General features: G+C 38.8%; 2 protein-coding genes across 7 annotated transcripts; one reads left to right on the top strand and one right to left on the bottom strand.

The window, feature by feature from the left end:
* The first annotated feature begins 185 nt into the window (after nt 1-185).
* On the top strand, nt 186-6736 carry LOC115035351 (5'-nucleotidase-like). Of its 2 annotated transcripts, XM_029493102.1 has the most exons (9): nt 191-731; nt 865-1087; nt 1187-1375; nt 1483-1680; nt 1915-2069; nt 2427-2535; nt 2616-2765; nt 2985-3185; nt 5083-6724. In XM_029493102.1, the coding sequence occupies exons 1-9, from the start codon at nt 408-410 to the stop codon at nt 5238-5240; spliced, it is 1707 nt and encodes a 568-aa protein (XP_029348962.1). In that variant the 5' UTR covers nt 191-407; the 3' UTR covers nt 5241-6724. The 2 variants fall into 2 exon arrangements, with proteins under 2 accessions (XP_029348963.1, XP_029348962.1); XM_029493103.1 differs by lacking the exon at nt 2616-2765 and having other exon boundaries at nt 186-731; nt 5083-6736.
* LOC115035349 (sorting nexin-14) lies at nt 5693-21654 on the bottom strand. 5 transcript variants are annotated; one of them, XM_029493097.1, is made up of 31 exons: nt 21354-21654; nt 21047-21217; nt 20822-20942; nt 20408-20481; nt 19974-20052; nt 19835-19878; nt 19644-19731; nt 19479-19563; nt 19238-19394; nt 18958-19033; nt 18716-18760; nt 18545-18625; nt 18218-18332; nt 17781-17936; nt 17541-17665; nt 16798-16856; nt 16370-16396; nt 15359-15505; nt 14549-14681; nt 13232-13418; nt 12586-12669; nt 12199-12299; nt 11000-11111; nt 10816-10856; nt 10442-10561; nt 10120-10243; nt 8239-8403; nt 7317-7412; nt 7113-7204; nt 6858-6914; nt 5693-6031 (listed from the first exon to the last, which is right to left on the bottom strand). In XM_029493097.1, exons 2-31 carry the CDS (start codon nt 21181-21183, stop codon nt 5990-5992), a joined length of 2970 nt encoding a protein of 989 aa, XP_029348957.1. In that variant the 5' UTR covers nt 21184-21217; nt 21354-21654; the 3' UTR covers nt 5693-5989. The 5 variants fall into 5 exon arrangements, with proteins under 5 accessions (XP_029348957.1, XP_029348958.1, XP_029348959.1 ...); XM_029493098.1 differs by having other exon boundaries at nt 21358-21654; XM_029493099.1 differs by lacking the exon at nt 15359-15505 and having other exon boundaries at nt 5694-6031.
* Between the last annotated feature and the right edge of the window lie 418 nt (nt 21655-22072).

Genomic DNA, 22072 nt, shown 5'->3' with positions numbered 1-22072 from the left:
GATGGCTGTCTTACAGCATGTCTTCACAGCAGTAAGGAGAAAAGTGAGGAGGGGGCCAGGGCTCTTCACGGGAGTTCAATCAGTAGATAAACAGAGCCAGAAACTGCGTGGTCTGATTGTGGGTCCTTGTCAGCTGGTCCTTGTCAGCTGTCTTTGGTTATTATTCAATTAGAAATTCAGATAATCATTTGTATCATTTGCATTTTTCACAACCTGGTAATGGAAAGCTGCCATAGTCATTTTCATTACTGCTTTCATTTTTCAAAACATTTCAGATAAAAAATTTCCAGCAAGCAATCATTTCTGGGTTATTTAACTCATCCCACTTCAGATAAGGAGCCACCGCCTTTTTCCACACTCCACGTAATCCCTGCCACTGGCGCGTCTTTACGCACAGCGGCGACACAATGAGCGTCTGGACGCGCCGGCTCTGTCTCCTTCTGCCTCTGTGTCTCGGCACGGTGCTGACATTTGACCTGATTCTGCTCCACACCAACGACAACCACGCACGGATCGAGGAGACCGGCGAGGACTCGGGGAAGTGCCGGGCAGGACAGCCCTGCTTCGGCGGGGTCGCCCGCCGGTTCACCAAAGTGTCAGAGATCCGGAAAAAAGAGAAGAACGTTTTGTTTCTGGACGCCGGAGATCAGTTTCAGGGAACCGTGTGGTTCAACTACTACAAAGGTGCTGAAGCGGCGCACTTCATGAACAAACTTGGCTATGACGTTATGGTAAATACTTATTTTATTGACTTATGGGGTTATTTTATTTGCAGCCACACGCCTGAATATGGATGATGTTTCCCTAAGAGCAGTAGCTGTTTTATTAAAAGAATTCAATATTTACTGAACTTGTTGTGTACAGGCACTTGGAAACCACGAGTTTGACAATGGAGTGGATGGTCTCATTCATCCGTTCCTCCAGAAAGTGAACTGTTCGGTGGTGAGCGCCAACATAAAAGCTGACCACACTCTAGCTGCAAACCTCAGTGGATACTTCCAGCCCTACAAAGTCCTCAGTGTGGGCTCAGAGAACGTGGCTGTGGTCGGCTACACCACAGCAGAGACCCCCTTCTTATCAGCACCAGGTAAAAACACATGGTCGTACGCAGCGGTAGGGTGAGCTCAAGCTCGGTTTGTTCAAGATCATTCATTCCCATCTCTTTGTTTCTCCCAATGTGTGTCAGGCCAGCACCTGAATTTTGAGGATGAGGTGGAGTCGCTTCAGATTCAGGTGGATAAATTGCAAACGCTGGGTTATAATAAAATCATTGCCCTGGGCCACTCTGGTTTTCATGTAGACCGAGACATCGCCAAGCGAGTCAGAGGAGTTGATGTTGTTGTTGGAGGACACACCAACACGTTCCTCTATAATGGTACTTCTATATTATGTTAATCCCAATCCAGGTCTATTTTAGTGTCTTGGATGCACAAAGAACCAGCAGCACCCTTTAACTGTTTCCTTTTATCATTTGTGTTGCAGGAAAGCCTCCATCCACTGAAGTCCCCGCAGGTCCATATCCCTTCATGGTGAGTTCTGATGATGGGAGAAAGGTGCCGGTGGTCCAGGCCTATGCCTTCGGGAAATACCTCGGATACCTGAAAATTACTTTCGATGTGTCAGGGAACGTGATAAAAGCTAGTGGAAACCCCATCCTGATGGACAACAGCATACGCCAAGGTAGGAAGCAGTAACTGCCAGTGCTTCAGTGATTAGACATAACCCACTTTTTCAGTTAGCTCCCAGTCTTTCAAAAGTTGAAACATTTCACTGAACTAAATACAGTTTTGCTTTGATAAAGTGGCTTGATATGATCTCAGATTGAGTGATTTGCCATGCTTGACTGCAGCCACCTGAATATTTAGGATTATGTTCAATAAATGTGTGACTCTGTCTTTATTTTGTCAATATCAGACCCAGACGTGCTCGCTGACATTGAAAACTGGGAGAAAGACTTAGCTCATTACTCATCACAGTACGTCGGACAAACCTTAGTCTACCTCAACGGCACATTTGAAGAGTGTCGATTTCGGGAGTGTAATCTTGGAAACCTAATCTGTGATGCCATGGTAATCACAACGTGCACTTTTTCATTTACAGTAGAGAGAGAAAGCAGCAGTTACTCCCTTACCCCTTTGTTCCAAAAGGTATTTTCTTTTCATCACTCATGAATGGGCTTTGTTAAGCACAGGACCCTGACTGTCACATCACATCCTGCATGTGCTTGTTCACTGTTTTCACTAAATGGGGAGTTCCAGAATTGAAAGAACTGCAGACATTTTGAGGAAAGTGACACAAAAAAACTTAGCCCTGTTTAAGCAACTACATAGTTAAAAGTTCAGTCTCAACAGCTACACGAAAACTAATGCCGAGAAGAATTTAATTCCCTAGCCCTTTTTTTTTTTTTTTTTACTTTTTGTTGCCAGATTTATCACAACCTAAAGTATTCAAATGAGCAGCAGTGGAATCACGTGGGCTTATGTATGCTGAATAGTGGCGCCATTCGGACAGCTATTGACGAACGCTACAAAAATGGTAGTGTTCCTTTAACATAGGCCATTTCCATTTAGCACAGGCTGCATTTTTGGTACTTACAGGTATTTTGCTTTCCACAGGATCCATAACGATAGAGGAGATCCTCACTGTTTTACCATTCGGAGGAACCTTTGACCTCGTCCAGATAAAAGGATCCACAATGAAAAAGGCATTTGAACACTCTATTCACAGATATGGAAGCAAGTCTGGAGAATTTCTTCAGATGTCAGGTCTGTCCTCGGGCTGCAGGGTCTCGTAGAATAATATTAATCATGAATTTATCCTGGTACGTTTTGTATGAAGTGAATTATCCCTAAATCAAAAGAAACCAAACAAGAAATTTTCTTTAAATGTTAAAGTACTCTTCAAGTGGATTTTCCAGTTCAATCATGGCACAATGACTGTACAAAATAATGCGTCCTCTGTTTGTTTGTGTCTGTATTTTCCAGGCATTCACGTAGTGTATGACGTCTCGAAGCCAGTGAACCAGCGTGTGGTGTCTTTGTCTGTGCTCTGCACCAAGTGCCGTGTGCCCAAGTACGAACCGTTAGACCCGCAGAAGACGTACACAGTGGTCATGCCTTCATACATTGTGGCCGGAGGTGACAGCTTCACCATGATTAAAGAGGAGCTGCTGAAGCATAATACAGGTGGGCACCTGAGAATAGTATGATATACACATTTCATGAATGAAATCATGATTTATTTGTTAGTTCGTATACGGTTCAAATACAGTGAATTTCTTTAGTTGCATGAATAAAAACAGCCAGAAAGAAAACTCAGTCAGTTTCAGTCCTTTTACTAACCAGTGTTTGGATTAAAAAGATCAGATGTTTATAAAGTTTTCTTTAGCTTGGTCATGTCTTTAAAGTGCTTGGCTGTACTATTTCTTCTTGTTGGGCTGGAAAGCACTCTTCATTGATTAGATATCGTCAGTCAGGGTGATGTACACATGGAAACAGTGCCTCCGTGTACTCCGGTTTCCTCCCACCGTCCAAACACATCATGTTTGGGTTAACTGGTGACTCTAAATTGTCCGTAGGTCTGAGTGTGAGTGTGAGTGGTTGTGTGTCGGCCCCGTGACCTGTCCAGGGTGAGCTGGGATCGACTCTAGCACCCCCGCAATCTGGAAATGGATAAGTGGAATGGATAAGATGAATGAATGAATGAATGGAAACAGTGTGTTCACAGGCTTTTAATTGCTTCTTAGGAACTCTGGGAGGAGCATGGCTCTGATATATGGAAGAATTAATTCCTTACATGCGCTAGCCTGAGAACAAGGGACGAAAGCAAGCCCTGAGCTCATACTGTTTTACTGCAACAAGTTGGTTCTTTGGCTCACATTTCTGCCCTAATGTGCCATCAGACATGACATGACTCATTTAAATATATATAGAAATGAACTGATGCCAAAAGCAAAAAAAAAAGTGGGGAAAAGCAAAAATATGAGTATATTTTTATATGAGAAAGAGTTTGAAACATCACACTCCAGATACTGCCATTTCCAGCATGAGGCTATTTGTAAGACCAATGATATGTCAGTCAGATGGTTCACCACACTGCTCAATACTGACACATCTCTACAATTTCTGGATGGCTTGCCACATTGATTTTACATCTGCAGTCAACACATAACTGTATATATAGTGCCATCATCACAGCAACATTTCTGTTTGTCTAATGCTAAAACCAACAACAATCCCATCAGCCTCTATTGCACTTTTCTACCTTTCCATTATTAGCGCACTAACACCCTAAACAATGATGGTGAATATGGTAAATATTATATGTGCTTAACATTTGCATGCCGGCATTGTTACTGAGCACAAGAAGGCATGTTAACATTAGCATTTAACTCAAATAGAGCCTCCTGGAGCAGTTGGCATTGCCAAAGAAAAGTAAAAACTATTTAGTAGTAATTTCTTTCTATTGGTTTCCCCTCATTTTGTTGTAGTTTTGAGGTAGTGATTAAACAGTCACAAAAAAAGAGGAAAATTTACAGGCAGCCATAGTCACTGGGCAAAACTGGCAAATGGGAACACGAACCAGACAAGAACAAATACAGGATTTTCCACATTAGGAAAATGAGGGAGAACAACGAGGAAGCTGCACATGTGCATTCACAAGGCAACACAGAGGAGCTAAACTGGAAAAAAAGAGAAGCAGAAATTCAAATGCAGGTGAAAAATTGACGTAGCGGACTGGATGGACATGGACAAAGGGCACAATCGAAGCAGGGATAACAGCTGAATCACATCAGGGCGGGGCAGACAATCACAAAAGCGAGGAAACTAGACATATGCCAGAGGAAAAATTATTAGCCAAACAGACAAAAAAAAAAAAAATCAGGTAATTAATGTCAAAATAAAGCAGGCACTGCCGACTAACTGTTAGTACTGTTTGGCTTGGAACGTTAACACTCTCAGAACTTATGGCACGATAAACAATGAGAACAAATACTTTTAAACATTAGTTATGTGTTTTTTTTGTATATCATAAAATACCAAAACAATGACTAATTGAGATATTGTTTTTCACCTATTGCAGGTGATATGGATATGGCTGTGTTATCCCAATACATCTCAGATATGAAGCGCGTGTATCCTGCCGTGGAAGGCCGGATCACATTCAGGAACTCAGCCTTTTTCACATCCCAAGGCATTGGATTGTTGCTACTGAGTTTATGTCTCTCCCTGACTGTCTGATTGCCTTCTCATGGTCTGGAAAGCTTTGATAAACTGAAGGCCAAGTGTGGCTACTTGGAAACTCTTCCAGGACTCGCTTCACTGCCTTTCCATCTTATACTGTCGTCATGGGTAACTAAGAGACAACACAAATAAAACATCAAATATGGGCTAAGCCTCAGGGTAGGATCAGTATCTGATTTATCCCACGACTAATTAAACATATTGCAGATAATGCTGTATACTAAGATCTTGTATACAGGAAAGATGAACGCGATATATTATATATTCATTTACGATTTATGTACTTGATAAGAAAAAAACTCATTCCTGATGACACTTTAAGTGCTTACTCCATGTGTCACAGCATCCCAGGTTCAACCCTGATCTGCGGACCTATGCTGCATTTCATTCTGCTCTCTCACTCCCTGCTTCGTGTGAGCCAAAAGCAAAAAAAAACTTAAAAAAAACTTAAAAATACTCATGAAAAGTGAAAAAATCTCAGTGTTAAATAGAGAGTTTTATCACACACGCAGATCCCAAACAAATACATTTTTACTCAGAAGGATACAAAAGGAACACTGTTTTATCATTTATTTACATCATTTATAAAACAAAGGAAATACTTCTTTTTCATAAATACTTCATCTTTCCAGATACTGCACATGTTTGCTACATGTTTGTTCAGGGTAACCTGACCAACAGAAGTCTTTGCAGTAGTGTAGGATGAGTATGTGTGCCATGTTTGCTCATGTCCACTCATGCTCCTTTTACATCCATGGAGCCATCACAGAGGTCTCCTTCTGTACCTGCTGGGAAAACAAAAATATAGAGAAATCAAAACAAGTGTTGTGTCACATATTAAGAATAATTTATCACTTATGGGTCTAGATAATAAGTCATTTCCGGAACTGTAGTTATACGGTCCCTATAATTAACCTCCTTTTTTTGGTTTGAAAATGTAACGAAATAACAATGCACATATATACACATATATACATGTTAATTGTGCAATGTTTGGATTGATTTGTGAAAAATGTATCTTGTTAATAAAATAAATTAAATTCAAACACTTTCAATTTCGAACTTGTGTCTTAATGAGAACACAAGTTCCTCCAGTGTTCCTCCTGTGAACTCAGTCACAGGAGGAAGCTGGGATGTCTGGAGGGAACTCACACAAAGGGAGAACATGCAAACTCCACAGGTAACAGAAATAAAACCAATCAAATTTGTCCATTTTGCAAACTGTGATCAATCAAACTCAAAAAACATAAAATCCTCAACAGTGTGGTTATAGGTTCATTTTTAAGGACTCGTGTAATGCAGTTTTTATGTTTATTGGTTTATTATTGCTTATATTGTTGTTGTGTCCTGGAACTGGACATAACACTGTGATAAAGTATCTCTGAAATGTATTTCTTTATTTCCAGTGATCTTTCATTTGTCCAATATAAATATACACTCAGTTTCAGTTGGTTTTTATACAGTCAAGTTTAACTTGTTACTTTCTACCAAACTGTGATTACAGATTATGACAAAATTTAATAAATACATTTTCTGTCCAGATATATTCATACCAAAAGATTATAGATGCATATTCACATTCTATTCATTTAGAAACCAAGACTATACATTTACCTTGTTAAGCTCAGGGAACAGTTCTTGAATGGCAATGTCTAGTAGAACATATGTTAGCTGTGGAAGACAAAAAAAAAAACAACCAAACAAACAAACAATGAAATTAAGGCCACGAGCCTTAATGAAAAGCAGACTAGTGGCCTTTAAATAACCTTAAAGCATCAAACCAAATTTAAAACTAGGCTAAGATTTACTTGTACAAGCGATCTAAGAAAGCAACTCAGTGTAAACTCAATCTGTGTGCAGCAGTGTTACCTGTTTGTTGAGAACTGGCTGCTGCAAGCCATCGAAGAGTAGGCGTACTCCTTCATATTTGGCCTCCTCTCCAATACATTTACCCAGAAAGTCTAAAGACAAATAGTTTTTTGAATTTCCCAACAAAGGGATGCAATTGTCTGCTTGTTATGAGATTTGTCTATTTGTCTTGTCGGTGGAAAGAACCTTTAAAACTGAGAATACCTGGAATGTAGCTCATCATCTCTTCAAAAGTCTTCTTTGCCCTCCTCTGCTTGTCTTGGGCTGAGCGCGGTGGAGTACTCTCGCAGAAAACTGTGTCTGGAAAAGCAAATAATAATCAAAGTTCAATAAGTTGACAAAATTCTGTTCTATTAAATAATCCGTAATAATTAGTGTATACTTAGTGTCAAATGGAGTTCACCAATCTGACAGCCTCTGGGTAAAAGCTGCATTTGAGCCTAATTGTTCTGTTCTTAGTATTCTTCTGGGTAAGACCCCCCATGATGTGGGCCTCACTACTCCTATACCTACTGATACGCAGGTGATCTTCTGGCCAGCTTTCACCACCCTCTGCAGTGCCTTCCTGTCAGCAGCAGAGCAATTCTCATACTCTCCATCACACTGCTGCCAGCACTGAGATATCAAGGTCAGCCTTCCTCAGCTTCCTGATGAAGTCGAGGTGTTGGTGGGCCTCTCTATAATGATGGAAGTGTGGACTCCATGGTACTTCAAGTTGTGGACCATTTCTACAGCAGCTCCATTGATAAATGTCAGAGGGGGCAGCTACTCCTCCTAAAATCCTATTCTCCCCACACCAGTACGATGATTCATCATTGTGGGATATCAGTCTGACTACTTTTCACGCCTTATTTAATGAGTCCATTCAAGATACAGTACTTTATATAAGAAGACTGTATGAAGTGCAGGGATAAAGCAGGAGGTGATAACAGAGCATAAAGCTGCAAGTTTCAACCTGTTTACATGAACTCATCTCACTCTCCCAAAATGTCATTAATTACTCCCAGCTGGTACGTAAATCCAATTTACAGCTTTTTTCTCATGTTTACAAAGGCAGCACAGAGAATTGTTGCGACAGCATGCGACTCTCAGAGTCATATAAATATGTGATTTAGCTGCTGTGTACCTCTCAGCAAGGTGATGAGTGAGACTAGCCGGTGCTCCTGGACTACCTGGTTCAGTTTACACTGAAGGTAGTAATCTGAATAGGCCTCCAGAGTGTTCTTAAACAGGATCCTGCCCCCCATCAGTAGGTGGTGCAGCCAATCAGGGATGTGGAAGACAACTCGTCCTGACAACCATGCAGAGAAAGAGAAGCATTCAGTTTTTTGATAAATGATATGTGAAATGATAAATGAAATTTTTACTGTAATACTACTAAGCATGGATATGATATAACTAACAGGTCTAAATACCATTCAACTAATTTTTGTTTTCATATTATAATGCCACCACAACTTTCATCTACATTTGGATTTTATTAACATTTGTAATGGTTTGTTCAAAATGTTTTCTATGCCAGCTAAAACATTTTTCACATGTTAAATGCTTTAATCTTAGGGAACGGAGCACCCCAGTTCATGAATATAGATAAACAAATTTATGAGTACAGAAGGAAAATAAAAACAAAACAATAAAAGGGAAAATATGCCCTATATACTTTCAGAAATTATCCACATCCCTTTACTTTTGTAATCTTATGCAAAAATTTTATTTTAACCACTTTTAAACCACAATTTCAATATAAAACTTATATACTTCAGTTGTTTTTTTATTATATTGTTTATTTGGATGGAATTGGATGAAGGAATTGTATTCATATCACAGCAAATCTCAGATTTTTAAAACAAGACTGTTCTTATTGTTCTTATTGTAAATATCCTGGTTTGTTATGGATGGGAGAATTCTGCAGATAATTTGGCTGCCAAATTATCCCAATGGGTACCTGGTAAATTGCCGTAGAAGCAAGAGAAACAATATTTAGCAGCAATCTCACATCTGCATTATTCCAACACAAATTGATCTTCAAATATCTTTCCTCTAAATAATTTAGATTAAGATGTCCTTACACAAATGGTTCTTATACTAAAAATAATCTACATTACATGCAGGGCTGGACGACATCTTCTTAATTTCAGGCAATGCAATATAATTCTGATATCAATAGGAACATTAAAAAAGTCACAGAAAGACTGCTGAGAATATCTGCAAGATGTCTGTACCTACAAACTTCTTAGCAATGAGTTTGCCAAGTCCAGGAAACATTCTCCTGGTAAATCAATCTCTGCCTCTCTATCATATCCTATTTACTGTATTTGTATTTTTAGCCTTCATATATAAACAAGAAACATGAGCTCACCATCAATTAAACAAAAGCATCTGCTTTGTCAATATTAATAACTTTAAATTAACTATAAACAATAAAATAGGCTGATTAGTACCAAAATTCCTTCAGCCATGATAAGGAAAATGAAAGTGCTCAGAGTTGCTACAGACTCATCTTCAGGCTCTCAGATTTTTCTGGTGGTGTACTGGTTCAGATGCTGGACAAATTGGATTTGTTCATGCTGCTAGTCGGCTCCTTTCCTGTACATTTAGCAGCAGATTGAAACCTGAAGTTTATCTGACCTTTGACAGCAAACCTCTTCTACCCCACCCAGTTAGTCTTTCCTCCCTTATCAACTCTTCCTGGTTTATTATAAGCTGTGGGAGCTCGTTTGGTCACATTTGTATTGTGGTCAGAGTTTCACATTTAGCAGCTAATTAATAACTTACAGCAGCGCCCTGTAATTAACCTCCCTTACAGAAGCTGTAAATAATGCATATCGAAATATGTGAAATGTGTTTTAAAATCATATCATCATTATTGATACACTTGATATATATTTATATCAAATTATATTCCAGCCCTAACTAAAAAATGTTTTATAATACTCGATTATAAATAATAGAATACAATAATCAGTAGTAATCTTTGAATAGGGTGTAGTGGGCAGACTCCACTTACCGACATACATTAAGTAATCATACACGCCTTCAACAGTGATCATCTCCATGAAGTAGTTCTGATTGTGTCTCTTCTCTGTCATTTCTGATCGGTTGGCATTGTTTTTGAAAAGGTCATTAAAGAGCTAGAAGAGAGGGATTGATATTAGTTTTTATGATTGATTATGATTTGTATGATACCTATGTCTTAGAATATGAAAACCAAAACTTAGAAAACTGGAGAACATTACACTATATCGTGTTTTATACCCAAAAATGATCCGTGGCAACTTAAATCAGGAAACACTGCTTTTTTGAAACATTGAAGTACTTAGATTCCCAACCTTTTTATCGTTTTCTGAGGTAGGGCTGAGGATAGTGAGCTCAGGGCGACTGGGTTTGGGTTTGGGAGATTCACAGGAGTTGAAGAATGACTGGATAAAAGGCTCCAGATGCTGTCCTTTCTGACCAAAAAAAAAGAAAAAAAGAAAAATCACTGTTGAATCTGTATAAATTATGATAAGTTAATTCTCTTAAAGAAGTATTTGTCATGTGCAATGTTAAACACCAAATCAAGAATTAGAGAAATACAAATGACACCACTTAAATTTACAGTGATGTGATGCTAATCATTTCTAATGTTAGAGAAAACTGTTATACTCACACATACATACAAATTCAAACTTATGTATACACGCACACAGGATGCATTTCTTACCTCTTTTATCAGTTTGCTGGGAACTGACTTAATGATTTTCCCTGTGAAACAGAGTTTATTGACAAGTTTATGCTGTCACAGCAACACAAGGTCAAACTGATCAAACTTTTTCACATGGTCTGCTGTACAAACATAAATCCATCCCCTTAGGTCCCAATCAGCAAGAATATATGTTGTAATGTACCCAGGTTCACGTCAGGCAGCATTTTGTCCAGGAACTGGGACTCCATGCTGTGAGGAGACAGGAAGTCAGCCAGGAGTTGGCTGTTGCTCAGCTCTGGATGTTGGAGAAGTTTCTGTTAAGAAAACATATGTAATACACAATGTTCTAAGTGTAAAACCGTAGAGAGGAACACATAGATGGCTTTTAAATGTTTGACACTAAGCAAAGCTGAGTTAAAGCACATCCAGTATTATTATTATATTATTCAGGTTCCAAAAAATTTTTTTTAATAAAAATCAATCACAGATATCTTACTCATTTTGTAATGAAACAGAATCTTCTTTGATTTTGCACATTTTATAGCATACAACAAAATTTTCTGACTACTGATTATTACTAGAGTATTATGAAAAAAAAAAAAAATTTAAGCCTTCACAGTAGTTCTTTAAATCTCATAATTGCATTTGAGCAGCAAGGTTCCAAATCTGATTAACTTTGAATGCACTGATAAAACACTGGTGACACTGAGTCTGATGGAGCACACAACCGCCTGTTCACAACTTCCGAGTCTGAACTCTGTCTGCCCTTTTCTGTGTTTTGAAAATCTGCAGCTACGTTCATGGCATCCAAATAAAACAGACAGACTGATCATATCTTATCTGTCCAGAGCAGTGATCTAACTTCCTCCATCCATCTTGCCAACGTGTTTTTTTCACAACTGTTCTTCATTGTTTCAAATGGATTTTATTTGAAAGGATGTGAAAATGAGAAGGGACGAAGAGTGTCGCTGTCAGAGCACAAAAGCAAATGCTCGAAACCTGAAATCCTTTCAAGTTAATCTTGATGTCTGGTTACTTCAAACCTGCTTGTTCAACCTAAGTAGGAACCTCAACCACAGAAAAACTAAGCCAGCACAGATGTGCTGAATACACCCATTCAGGCTCAAAAACCTAAGCAATCAAATCTAACATTTAAATGGCCCGTAAATCCATTTTCTAAGTATTGACATTGTATTATGGCTATTGTGCTGCTAAATGATTATAATCTAGCAAAGTTTAAGTTTTCATAATATTTACTTTGAACAGTGTTTGTTGAGTGGAAGGTTACATAATAAAAGGAACTTTTGATCCAAGAATCTATGAAGAAATTTCTTAAAAATTCGTATCTATCAGTGTGTATTGATCTGTCTTCAGAAACATAGAGTCTTGTCAAACATCTACCTGGAGGTACTCCTGGAACTCTTCACGTTTTGATGTTAGGAACTCATAGTTCTTTGGACCGATGATTCTTTTTGAAGGCAACTGTGCATCTGGAAATGAGCCTATTGGGGGTTTCACAGAGAGAATTTCATAGAAAACCAACACAAAAAAAACACGAATAAAAAATGCTTAATAAAAACTGAATAACATGAACTCAATTTGAGCATCATTACTGTGTAAAACAGTCATCTGACACAATTGGGAGCAATGTTCTGCAAATTCTCTGGATCCCTTGAGGTCACCTCAACAAATTTACTCAGGCCTCCAAATTAAAAAAACAAAAACAAACAAAAAAATAAAAAATAAAAAACTAACACAAACTGGAGCAACTACATGAAGAAAACTTACCATGAAACTCAGTGAGCTTTGATTCTAGCACATAAAACTCCAGATATCTTCTGTATACAGACCAGTGCTCAGTCTCATGTCCCACTACAAGTAAACAAAACAGAGACAGTTCAGTGTAAACCACCAAATTACTTTAATCTCAGCTACAATCACTGCAGACGAAATGCATGCTGACACCTCCTGCCACATCAATGTAATACTCCCAACAACCAATTCATTCATTTCACAACAGACAACTGAAAGCAGTGGATATGAAATTTATCAGATGCTGCTTTCTGGCTAAGCTTTTTCTAGAGATTCACAGATTTTTGTGAAATTTGGTGGCTGACTTTATGATATGTTAATATATGATAATAAATGTAATATTGAACATTCAATATAGACCCTTTTTTGATAACTTCTGATGATTTACTGAATATTATTGACATTGCAAAAAATCTGATTGTAGCTTCAAATGGATTTAAACATTTCTATAAATAACTGTAATACCACATATAATTGAGTTGATTTTTTTCTGTGAATGACTGTGAGTGCTTAATGTTATCCTGCAGTAAAGGATGTTAAATTGATACCAAAGCAGCAAAGCAGAGTGGTCTCACTCTGATTAGATTAACTGAGACAGAAGAAGTGGTCCTTTCAGCCTCACCTGCCTTCCTATCATTACGCTCCACATCAATACAGAATACAGGAATCCTTTCCCTCTTCACATCATCATCATAGAAATCAATGTAAGGGATCGTAATGTTCCAGGCTGAGAGATTTCTAGGTGTGCTGGGGGTAGATGCTACCTCCATGGGGGAATCGTCCTCGAGCACCATCATAGCTTCCTCCACCTTGAATGGAAGGAAGCGACAAAAGCTTGACCTCAAGAAGAGGTCTTCTCTGACAAAACAGGTCAAAACTGCAATTGCTGACATGCAAAAGATGAACATTAAAGGTAAACACAGGACAAAGAAAGTAGCCATACCTGATTTAAATACAGAGCTTTAATTGTAAAATTTCTTGTTCTTACTCTTTGAGTTCAAGATGTATTTATTTTATCCTGAATAATTAATACAATTATGTTCACCTGCCTAAACCTGTTAGTCTTTCTTCTGTATCTTATTTAACAGACAGTAAACATCTTTCAAATTTACCATGTAAAGTAACAGTGACTTTTTAATAGGAAGGAAAGCCTTTTTATTGAGCTGCACATAAGGGAAACTGAAAAATAAACACAGGAAGTCCTTTAACACTATGTACAGGATGGGCCATTTTAGAAAGGTTGGCATGTGCATTCAGCCAACAGGTCCTGTTTCACTCAATCATGCATATGGAAGTCAATTATTATATAAAGTACATGGTTTATTTTGCAGTTTGAAAATTTGAAAAATAATCCCGAGTAGGGTACTGTGTACAGAAACAGTATAAGTCACTTGCTCCTTAAAAACCTCAAAATCCTATTTTGGGGGATCTTATCAAAATCATGCTGTAGAGGCAAAAAAGGGTAAGGACTAACTAGGAAAATCAAAGTTTGATTATTTCTTCAGCACAACAGATTGAATATCTTCGGAACCAAGACTAAAATCTGTCATGCTATAAAAAAGATACACTATTCACCTCAGACAGACTGCTTAAACTTGGTGGCTTTCTTTTCTTTACTCACCAACGCCATCGAGTGGTCAACTGTTGTGATATTGTAAAAAAAAAAAAAAAAAGTGCCTTTTTCACTTGTACTTTCTGCAGTACCTTGATTGGTTTAAAAATGAATTCTTAGATTTTTTCCCTTGAATTACTATTTGTCATTTTTAAGAATTGCTTGACTTCTACATACAAGATAAATCAAAGAACTATGCACATATCCGAAATGAGCAATGTGTTTAAATCGAAACTCTAAAGTCACACACAACTATTATCCTGAACAATAATAAACAATTGGCATATGCTAAAATTTGTCCTAGGCTTATTTTTACATTAGCCTTACCATGTCATCCTCTCCCTCTACCAGCCCGTAGGATGGCAGCATGGCTCCCTCCATTGTTGTGCTCTTGAACACCCCTTTAATCTTACTGCCAATGCGGCTGATCCCAAAGGACTCTCCCCTCTTTGACGTGTTCCTGCAGACCAGACAAAGGTTATTATTCAATGCGCATCCAAAGTGGTGCGCATGGCTTCAGCAAAGCCCATGCAGCATGAAAGAGGTGATATGGAAGGAAATATAGAATTGAGAAGAGGGAGGAAGTAGCAGCATGTTGCATCAGAATGATGATTGTATATGGGAAGATGCAATGGTAGCCAAACCCAAAGCCAATATGTCACTTCAGAGCAACATATAATAATATAATGTCTTGGTTGATGTTAAAAGCGCTGCCGTGCCAAAAGCAAACACAGCACACACCAGTGAACAGTGGTTTCATGAACAGATGTCTACTTTGATGGGAATCACAAATCATAAGGGAAATGAAAGTTACCAGTCAACCAGAAAATACACACAACATTACAGGTGATTTTTGGGAGTGACCATTCGACTACGTAAAATTGTAATCACCATGGTGACATGCCGACTGCATAAGCTGAACACTGCATTGTCAAAAACCTCAGGGAGTCTTTTATCTAAAGAATATAACTGAGTTGGAGGGACACATGACAAAAAAAACAAAAAAAAACATAACTGGATCCCATGCAGCTGTCTCATCATGCATTCCTCCGGCTGAGACTGGGGTCACATGGGGGAACGTGGACAGCATGACATCACACTGAGTGACCTCTGACACAGCAATGGATCCTGACTTACTTTGGTGATGAGTGGCGGTGGGATAGTGAGCCATATGGGAAGGTTGTGAACGTGGACTGGGCATGGAGGGAGTTAAAAGATGCAGGTGAAGAGCTGCCAGAGGCGGTGAACAGTGAGGATGGGGACTCAGGGCTCCAGTCCCAGGAACTATAAGCAGAACAGGGTCATGTCCCCTCAGGCAAGAGGAGTTAAAGGACCATGGATCATACCAGAGCAGGCAGTATGGTGGTTACAAGAATCAAGAGTGGACATACAATCACAGACACAGCACGGTGGTGGCAATACATTGATGAAGTATTAGGTGGACGGACAGGCAAAGTGGAAGGGGCAGGTTACTGCAGGTGTGGAGGGAGATTAGGCTACTATTTCGTCGGTATTTACAGATGTAGTGCCAGTGATGGACATTATCCACTATGTTGTCTGTCTCCTTTCAGTAGCATGGTTAATGCTGCTTTGAAAACAGCCCTCATAATAAGATAGCTTTCATTCAAAAATAAGGAAATATAAAAAAAAAAAAAAAAAAAAAAAGTCAACTTCCATAAGTTCTCCTTTTAATTTAAAATTTTACTAACTATATTTGCAAAGACGATCACAAAAACTAAATCTTAGATCTCCTAAAAGTAAGCATTAATAGTTCATGCATTCAGCAGCATGAGTTTTGATTAAATAGATTAACATGTGATTAATAATGACTAATGCCACAATTATCATGATTGGCTGATTAAAGTCACTTTTCTAAATCCTCTCTCATTTGCATGTACAGCACAAGCACCAAATAAAACACACATTTCAGGGCGAGATAAGATATAAATATATTTATAAATTGTATATTATTACTGAACTGATTCCCTGATTTCAGTGGGCCCAGGGAACAGTGAATTTGTTAAAAAGGCACCACATCTTCCTCTGTAGTCCATTTAGGCAAGAATGAAGTATCTTTTGTATCTTGCGTGCAGCAGCACTGTTCAGCCAGCCACTGTTCTGATCAGCACACTGATGCCATATACTCACCGAATGTCATCCAAACTGAGGCTATTTCTGGAACAATATGCACAAGGAGTTAGTGGTAGGGCCCCGCGGCCACATACACACCACACCTTGTGAATCATGACATATGATCGCTGGGCTCAACAAAATTTATGTTTAAGTTTCAACACACTATGAAAAAAAAAATAGATAAATACATCTTATTTTTATTGCTCTTTGACAATGACTCAGCTGCCTTATGCTATATTCTTTTATCACACTGCAGTGGCCATTGCAATGCACAGGTGAGAACACAGACATGTATGTATATATCAACATACATAAATAAAATTCTGAGAGAAAAGAATAAACTACTGTTGAAGAGGTTTGTGTTTTATTTTGCCCTAAGTGACAAACTAAATTATTTCAAGTCACCTATGCATCAATATACTGGTAAATATAAACAGTCTTACCTGCTCATCTTAGAATTCCTAGCAGGGGACTCGGCCCCTCGCAGCAGCTGGCGAAAGTACTAGAGAGTGACATGGGAAGAGAAAAACAGCATACAGGTCAGTTAAACACTGCATTTGCAAATTCTGCTTAAAAACTGTATATAAGATACATATGTTAATAAGTAGAGTCACGTTCAGCTTCCTCACTTCTTAATAATAATCATGACAGCAATGTTTATTTTCAAGCAGGAAAAAAGGTGGAAACTAAAAAGTCAAATAATGTAATATTATTTATTTATTTATTATATTATTTTCCAGACACACTATTCATACAGGGCAGTGGCCTGCGGTGGACAATAGCCGAGCACTGCTCCACCCAGCTGTATTCAATGAAACAGCCTCTGAGGGGTGAAATTCGGCTTGGCACAATGCCAGTGCCGGCTCATTGGTCAGTTCTGTGTCTGGTATTGATGACACAGGCAATGGCGGTTGGTGGCTGGGAGATCGGGAGATCGCAAGAGAGAATTCCAAATCTGCTTTAATTTCAGTATTTGAAAGATATAGCCTTGTTCTGTCTGACAAAGACTAAATTCAAATGCTGCAGAATATTATTTAAAAAAAGAAAAAAAAAATTTGTGATGGCTGCGTTGAGATATAAGATGTAGATGTAAATGATGTGGTCAATAGATTCTGAGCCTCAGACAGATATTGACAGACTAGGTAACAGTGAGTTGAGTGATATATTTCTTTGAAAAGATGCTAACCTCATCACTGTGACAGAACATAGGGGTGAAAACATTCTCCAAGAGGGACAGTACGTGCTCATACGCTTCAAACAAACACCTCATGGTCTGCAGTTTCACCACCTCTGCATATGGACCCTCTGCAACTGGGAAATATAATCAAAAAACAACAAATTAAAAACAAGCACTCTTCATGTTAATAACAGTGCATAGAATATGTAGGTAATGATTAAATGTAAAAATTCAGATCTAATCACACACTGTTGCGGATTTCTTCCACAATAAAGGGGTCAAAGCGGATCTTGTCAATGCTCTCATCCAAACAGTAGGTCTCATAGATCTTCTTCACCTCCTCATGAAGCATCATCTTCTCTGAGTCTGACAGCTCTGGGCAAAGTATCCTATCGTTGAATTCCTCTGAGGATTTAAGAAAGTTGGGCATATCAAACTTCAACCTATGCATCCAGTATAATTTAGCTAATAAATCCAGACTGGTTTCATAACTTAGAGGTATGAGAAGCGCTACAAAAGAGATGTGTGTTGAGTAAATGTCTCTGTTTTAAATAAAATGCATGATGAAGCATTTAGAATTCAAAATCTATAGTTTAATACATAGATTTCAGGTGATTTTAGGTAAGACACAGGGTACTCCATGCAGGGAAATGAACTCTTTTAAAAACATTTTGTGACACACTTACCAACTGCGAGGCAGAACTGCAGCACATGAACAGCCCCCTCTTGCTTTAAAAAGTTCATGAAACGAAATAGAAGGTCTTGCTGTTCTCTAATTTCTTTCAACTCTAGCTTCAAGACCTGGTGAGGCAGAGAGATCACAGACAAGAGTTTCTTCAGCTTCTTATGTGACGCGTCTCTGTGATTTATGGGCTTAAAACAAACACAGTGAGACTGCATGCTGTGATTACAGTGCTGCATACACAAGATGCAGTGGCTTGTTCATGATGTTTCAGTTTAAGAGCTTACACGCAGTTAAAATTGTTTATAACTTACTTCATTATGATACTCACTGTGGACTTTTTGTTGCGAGTATCAGAGTACTTCTGCAGGAAAGGAACCATTGTTGAAGTCGGCTCTGCAGCCTCTTCAGGCTTGGGGGATAAAAGGATAGGAAGGACGTGTTTATCTAATTCACCTATAAAAATGGTATACACTCTGCAGTATGTTGAACACATACTTACAGGGGAGTTATCAATGAATATCAAGATTAAATGATTCACAGTGTCCTAAAAATAAAGGATAAAAAAAACGACACAGTAAATTTTCAAAAATCCTGCATAACATTGGAAGCACTTTAGCTACTCAGACACATTTTTGTCTACCATTTGCATGCTCATGATAAATAAGATCAGTTGGCATGCTCGCCAACTGGCAAGTTGGCAAACACAAATCAAACTGAGCCTTAAGTGGTGTCTACACTCACAGGATCAGCCAAGTAGTCCATTGAAGGAAGGAAGACAGAACCAGCCAAGACTTCTCTTATTAGCAGAGTAAGAGATCTGAGAGGAGTGACGAGAAAAGGTAGCAGGAAACAAGAAAGCGAAAGAGTAAAGAATAATCCTGAACTACTTTTGTAGTGTCCATACTGCCAGATTTCATCTTTGGGGAACATTTAAGTACACTGACGCTGTGATGGTTTGTGAGGTGTTTTGCCAAATATATGGTGGCGCTGCATAGTCTTTAATGTCACAGTTATGAGTTACCTGCAGTCTGTGGCCTTGGGTGGCAGAATGTAGGGGAAGAGCATCTCTGTCAGCTTCCTGAGGTAAAGAAGCTCATCTCTGCGGCTTCGAAGGGCTACATGAAGGTCAGGACCATACTCTTCCAGGGCAGCTTGTTGAAGATACTCTGTGTTCTTTACTATAGAGGACAGCAAAAAGAGTCAGCCATTTTTAGGGAAAATGCAAATAACACAAGCCAGCGGGTAATACATGTCACCACTACCTTTCTGCCTGGCTTTGCTTATTATTTCAATGTGTTTCAAGGAAACTTTAAGAAGCTTTTGCGTAATGAGCGAAGCCACATCCACCTGAGGGGAGAAATGTTTTTTTAAATATTGCAGTTAATCAATATCTCAAGATTTTAACTTCAAAGAGACCGATGTGTTACCTTCTGAGTTCGGCGGACTAACACAGCTGCAAAGAAACGTAAAGTCACTCTCAGCTCGTCAACAAATGCCTCATCATCTGTGATGTCTCTAGAAAACAAACACTTAAAGTCACTCCGATTACTCCACATAATTCATTGTACTTCTTCAACTTACATTATGGCAGAAGAGAAAATACTGAAAAATATCGTACCTATACCAAGGATACACAAAGTTTTCCAGAACAAGTTCCAGAATCTTAGAGAAAAAAAAAACAATAGTTGAATGAGATATAAATTGGTGGCTTAATTCAATATTCCTTTTTAAAATAAATATATTGATTCAAGTATTACCTCTGAAAGAGAAGCATCAACTTTTGAAGGAATTTTCAGGTCAAGCCATGGCTGATAGTTTTCAAGTAATAGAGTTGGTCTATCAATATATTGACAAAACGTACATCCAGTATCAGATATTGAAAAAAAGTCTAAAAAATATTCTCTAACCACTAGAGGGAGAAGTAACATCTTCCAAAACTGGATAAAAACCAGTGCAATATTAGCAAACTGTTAACAAATCAAATGCAAAATGATTCAAGCTAAATTTTACGGCCTAAAAGCTCCATGTCCCTTAAATTACTCTCCTATCAGTTTAATTTTGTTTTTCTCCCTCCTTACATGAGCAAACCAGCTGATGAAGTAGCATGATATGATATTTTGTCACAAGAATATCCAGATTTCTGTGAGTGTTTGAGATTATCTTTTAAATGATAAGGAGACAGTTCACTCACCTATGCCTTTTGCATTTGATTTTTCCACAAACAGCACAGCTGTGCCCCAGTGGAAACAGCTCCTGCTGGTAAGTCTGCATGAGATTAACAGCAATTACGGTGATTGTAATTGTACGGTGATTATGATTCACTTCAGCTGCAAAAGTTCTTCAATCATTGGGAATTTGTGCCATATAGACTAAATATCAACTCCTATATTCGGTAACAACTGCAGTGAATTGTCTGTGTGCATTTTTTTGACAAAGTGGAGAGATGCCAATTATCTGTATAATACTTCCATATGGCTGAACATGCTCAAATCAATTCATGAAAAATAAAAATCATTTCCAAGTTAAAACCATTCTATACAATCCAAAAGGGACCAAATTGTTAGAATCAAGGCACAGAGTCTATTTTGTCAGCATCTGAGGGCACCTTGATCTTCGGTTTGATGGACACAAAGATGTTTGGGAGCAAGGACTCAGGTCCCAAAGAGCAGTAAAAAGTGACAACTCCAGCCAGGAAGGACCAAAACACCATTATAATGTGAATGTATCTGTAAAAACAGAAGACATTAAACTGAGCATAAACATCACAGCACTATTAGGGAATATCGCTGGGGGTGTCATATATTAAGTAATTAAAGTACTCTGTAGTCACCTGTTTAAAAGCACAGTTGACAGCAGCAGGACCAGCAGAAGAAAACAGAAGACTGGATACTGTCGGCCCAGCTCTCTGAGACGGCCCAGCTTTATCCTTCGTCTCATTTTCTGCACATAAGCCCTGATGCAGCCCATTTTCCTCTGTGCATGTGTAGCCTATTGCGTATTACTGCAAAATAAATTATGGAGTGACTGCATAAATATAACAATGGCGTCTAGCAGCGAGAACAGTGCAGCATCAGCTCATCAAAGTCGTGTCATTTTTAGTTCAGACAGCAAGCAAAGCAAGCGAAACCATCACTTACTTACTGTGCGAGTGCGGTGAATATCATGGTCCATTTTTCACCGAAGTCCAGCAGCGACACCATCATGAATTTGCAAAATACATAGAGGATGACTGTTTTCCTTTCTTTTTGTTTGTTTGTTTGTTTGTTTTTGTGGGATTCAGCCTACGATCGGCGAGATGCGGCACACAGCTGCAAATTCAAATTCTCACAGGATTAGATTAATCACACAGCATCAACCGCGCACAGGCCGTCCTGAGACTGTGACGGGCTAATGTTTAGCTAATGGCTGCGGCGCTCCAGCTGTCATGTCTGTCCGCAGAGGAGCGACGCTCGCAGCCTGGCTGACTTGTCAGCGCCGGAGGCACGTGATGTCACCTCCGCCGCGTTTCCAGAGGCAGCGGAGGGGGGGGGGAAATGTTGGCTCCGTTTTCAGAGCCGATATGTGTTTCAGCCATATATTTCAACAATTAGCGATGGGAAACGACGAGGTGGCGACAGAAGTGGCGCTCCACTTCACTGCAGGGCTTTTATTAAAGCGCCCCAAAATAACGAACCGGCTGCGTTAAAATCACTCCTATGACTGGCCGTAACATTTTAGCACAGAAAACTATACATTAAAAGTAAGAAGGTTAATATTACTTATTTATTTTGTCGTCTAAAATTATAATCTCCGAGCTAGTGGTTAATTATTTAGTTCAGCAGCTTCATCCCTACTGTTGCCATGGTTACTTGGAGAG

Source organism: Echeneis naucrates, chromosome 22 (assembly GCF_900963305.1).
Source record: "Echeneis naucrates chromosome 22, fEcheNa1.1, whole genome shotgun sequence".
Lineage (NCBI taxonomy): Eukaryota > Metazoa > Chordata > Actinopteri > Carangiformes > Echeneidae > Echeneis > Echeneis naucrates.
The sequence above is the reverse complement of the archived record's forward strand: the minus strand, read 5'-3'. Positions and strand labels throughout refer to the sequence as shown.

Excerpts from the sequence above, each read along its gene's own strand:
- LOC115035351 (XM_029493102.1), top strand. The coding sequence starts at position 408 with ATGAGCGTCTGGACGCGCCGGCTCTGTCTCCTTCTGCCTCTGTGTCTC. Across the intron at positions 732-864 it reads AACTTGGCTATGACGTTATG|GCACTTGGAAACCACGAGTT; the intron begins GTAAATACTTAT and ends TGTTGTGTACAG. Across the intron at positions 1,088-1,186 it reads CCCCTTCTTATCAGCACCAG|GCCAGCACCTGAATTTTGAG; the intron begins GTAAAAACACAT and ends AATGTGTGTCAG.
- LOC115035349 (XM_029493097.1), bottom strand. The coding sequence starts at position 21,183 with ATGGGCTGCATCAGGGCTTATGTGCAGAAAATGAGACGAAGGATAAAG. Across the intron at positions 20,482-20,821 it reads CCATCAAACCGAAGATCAAG|ACTTACCAGCAGGAGCTGTT; the intron begins GTGCCCTCAGAT and ends AATCTCATGCAG. Across the intron at positions 10,562-10,815 it reads CCAGCAAACTGATAAAAGAG|AAAGGACAGCATCTGGAGCC; the intron begins GTAAGAAATGCA and ends TTTTTTGGTCAG.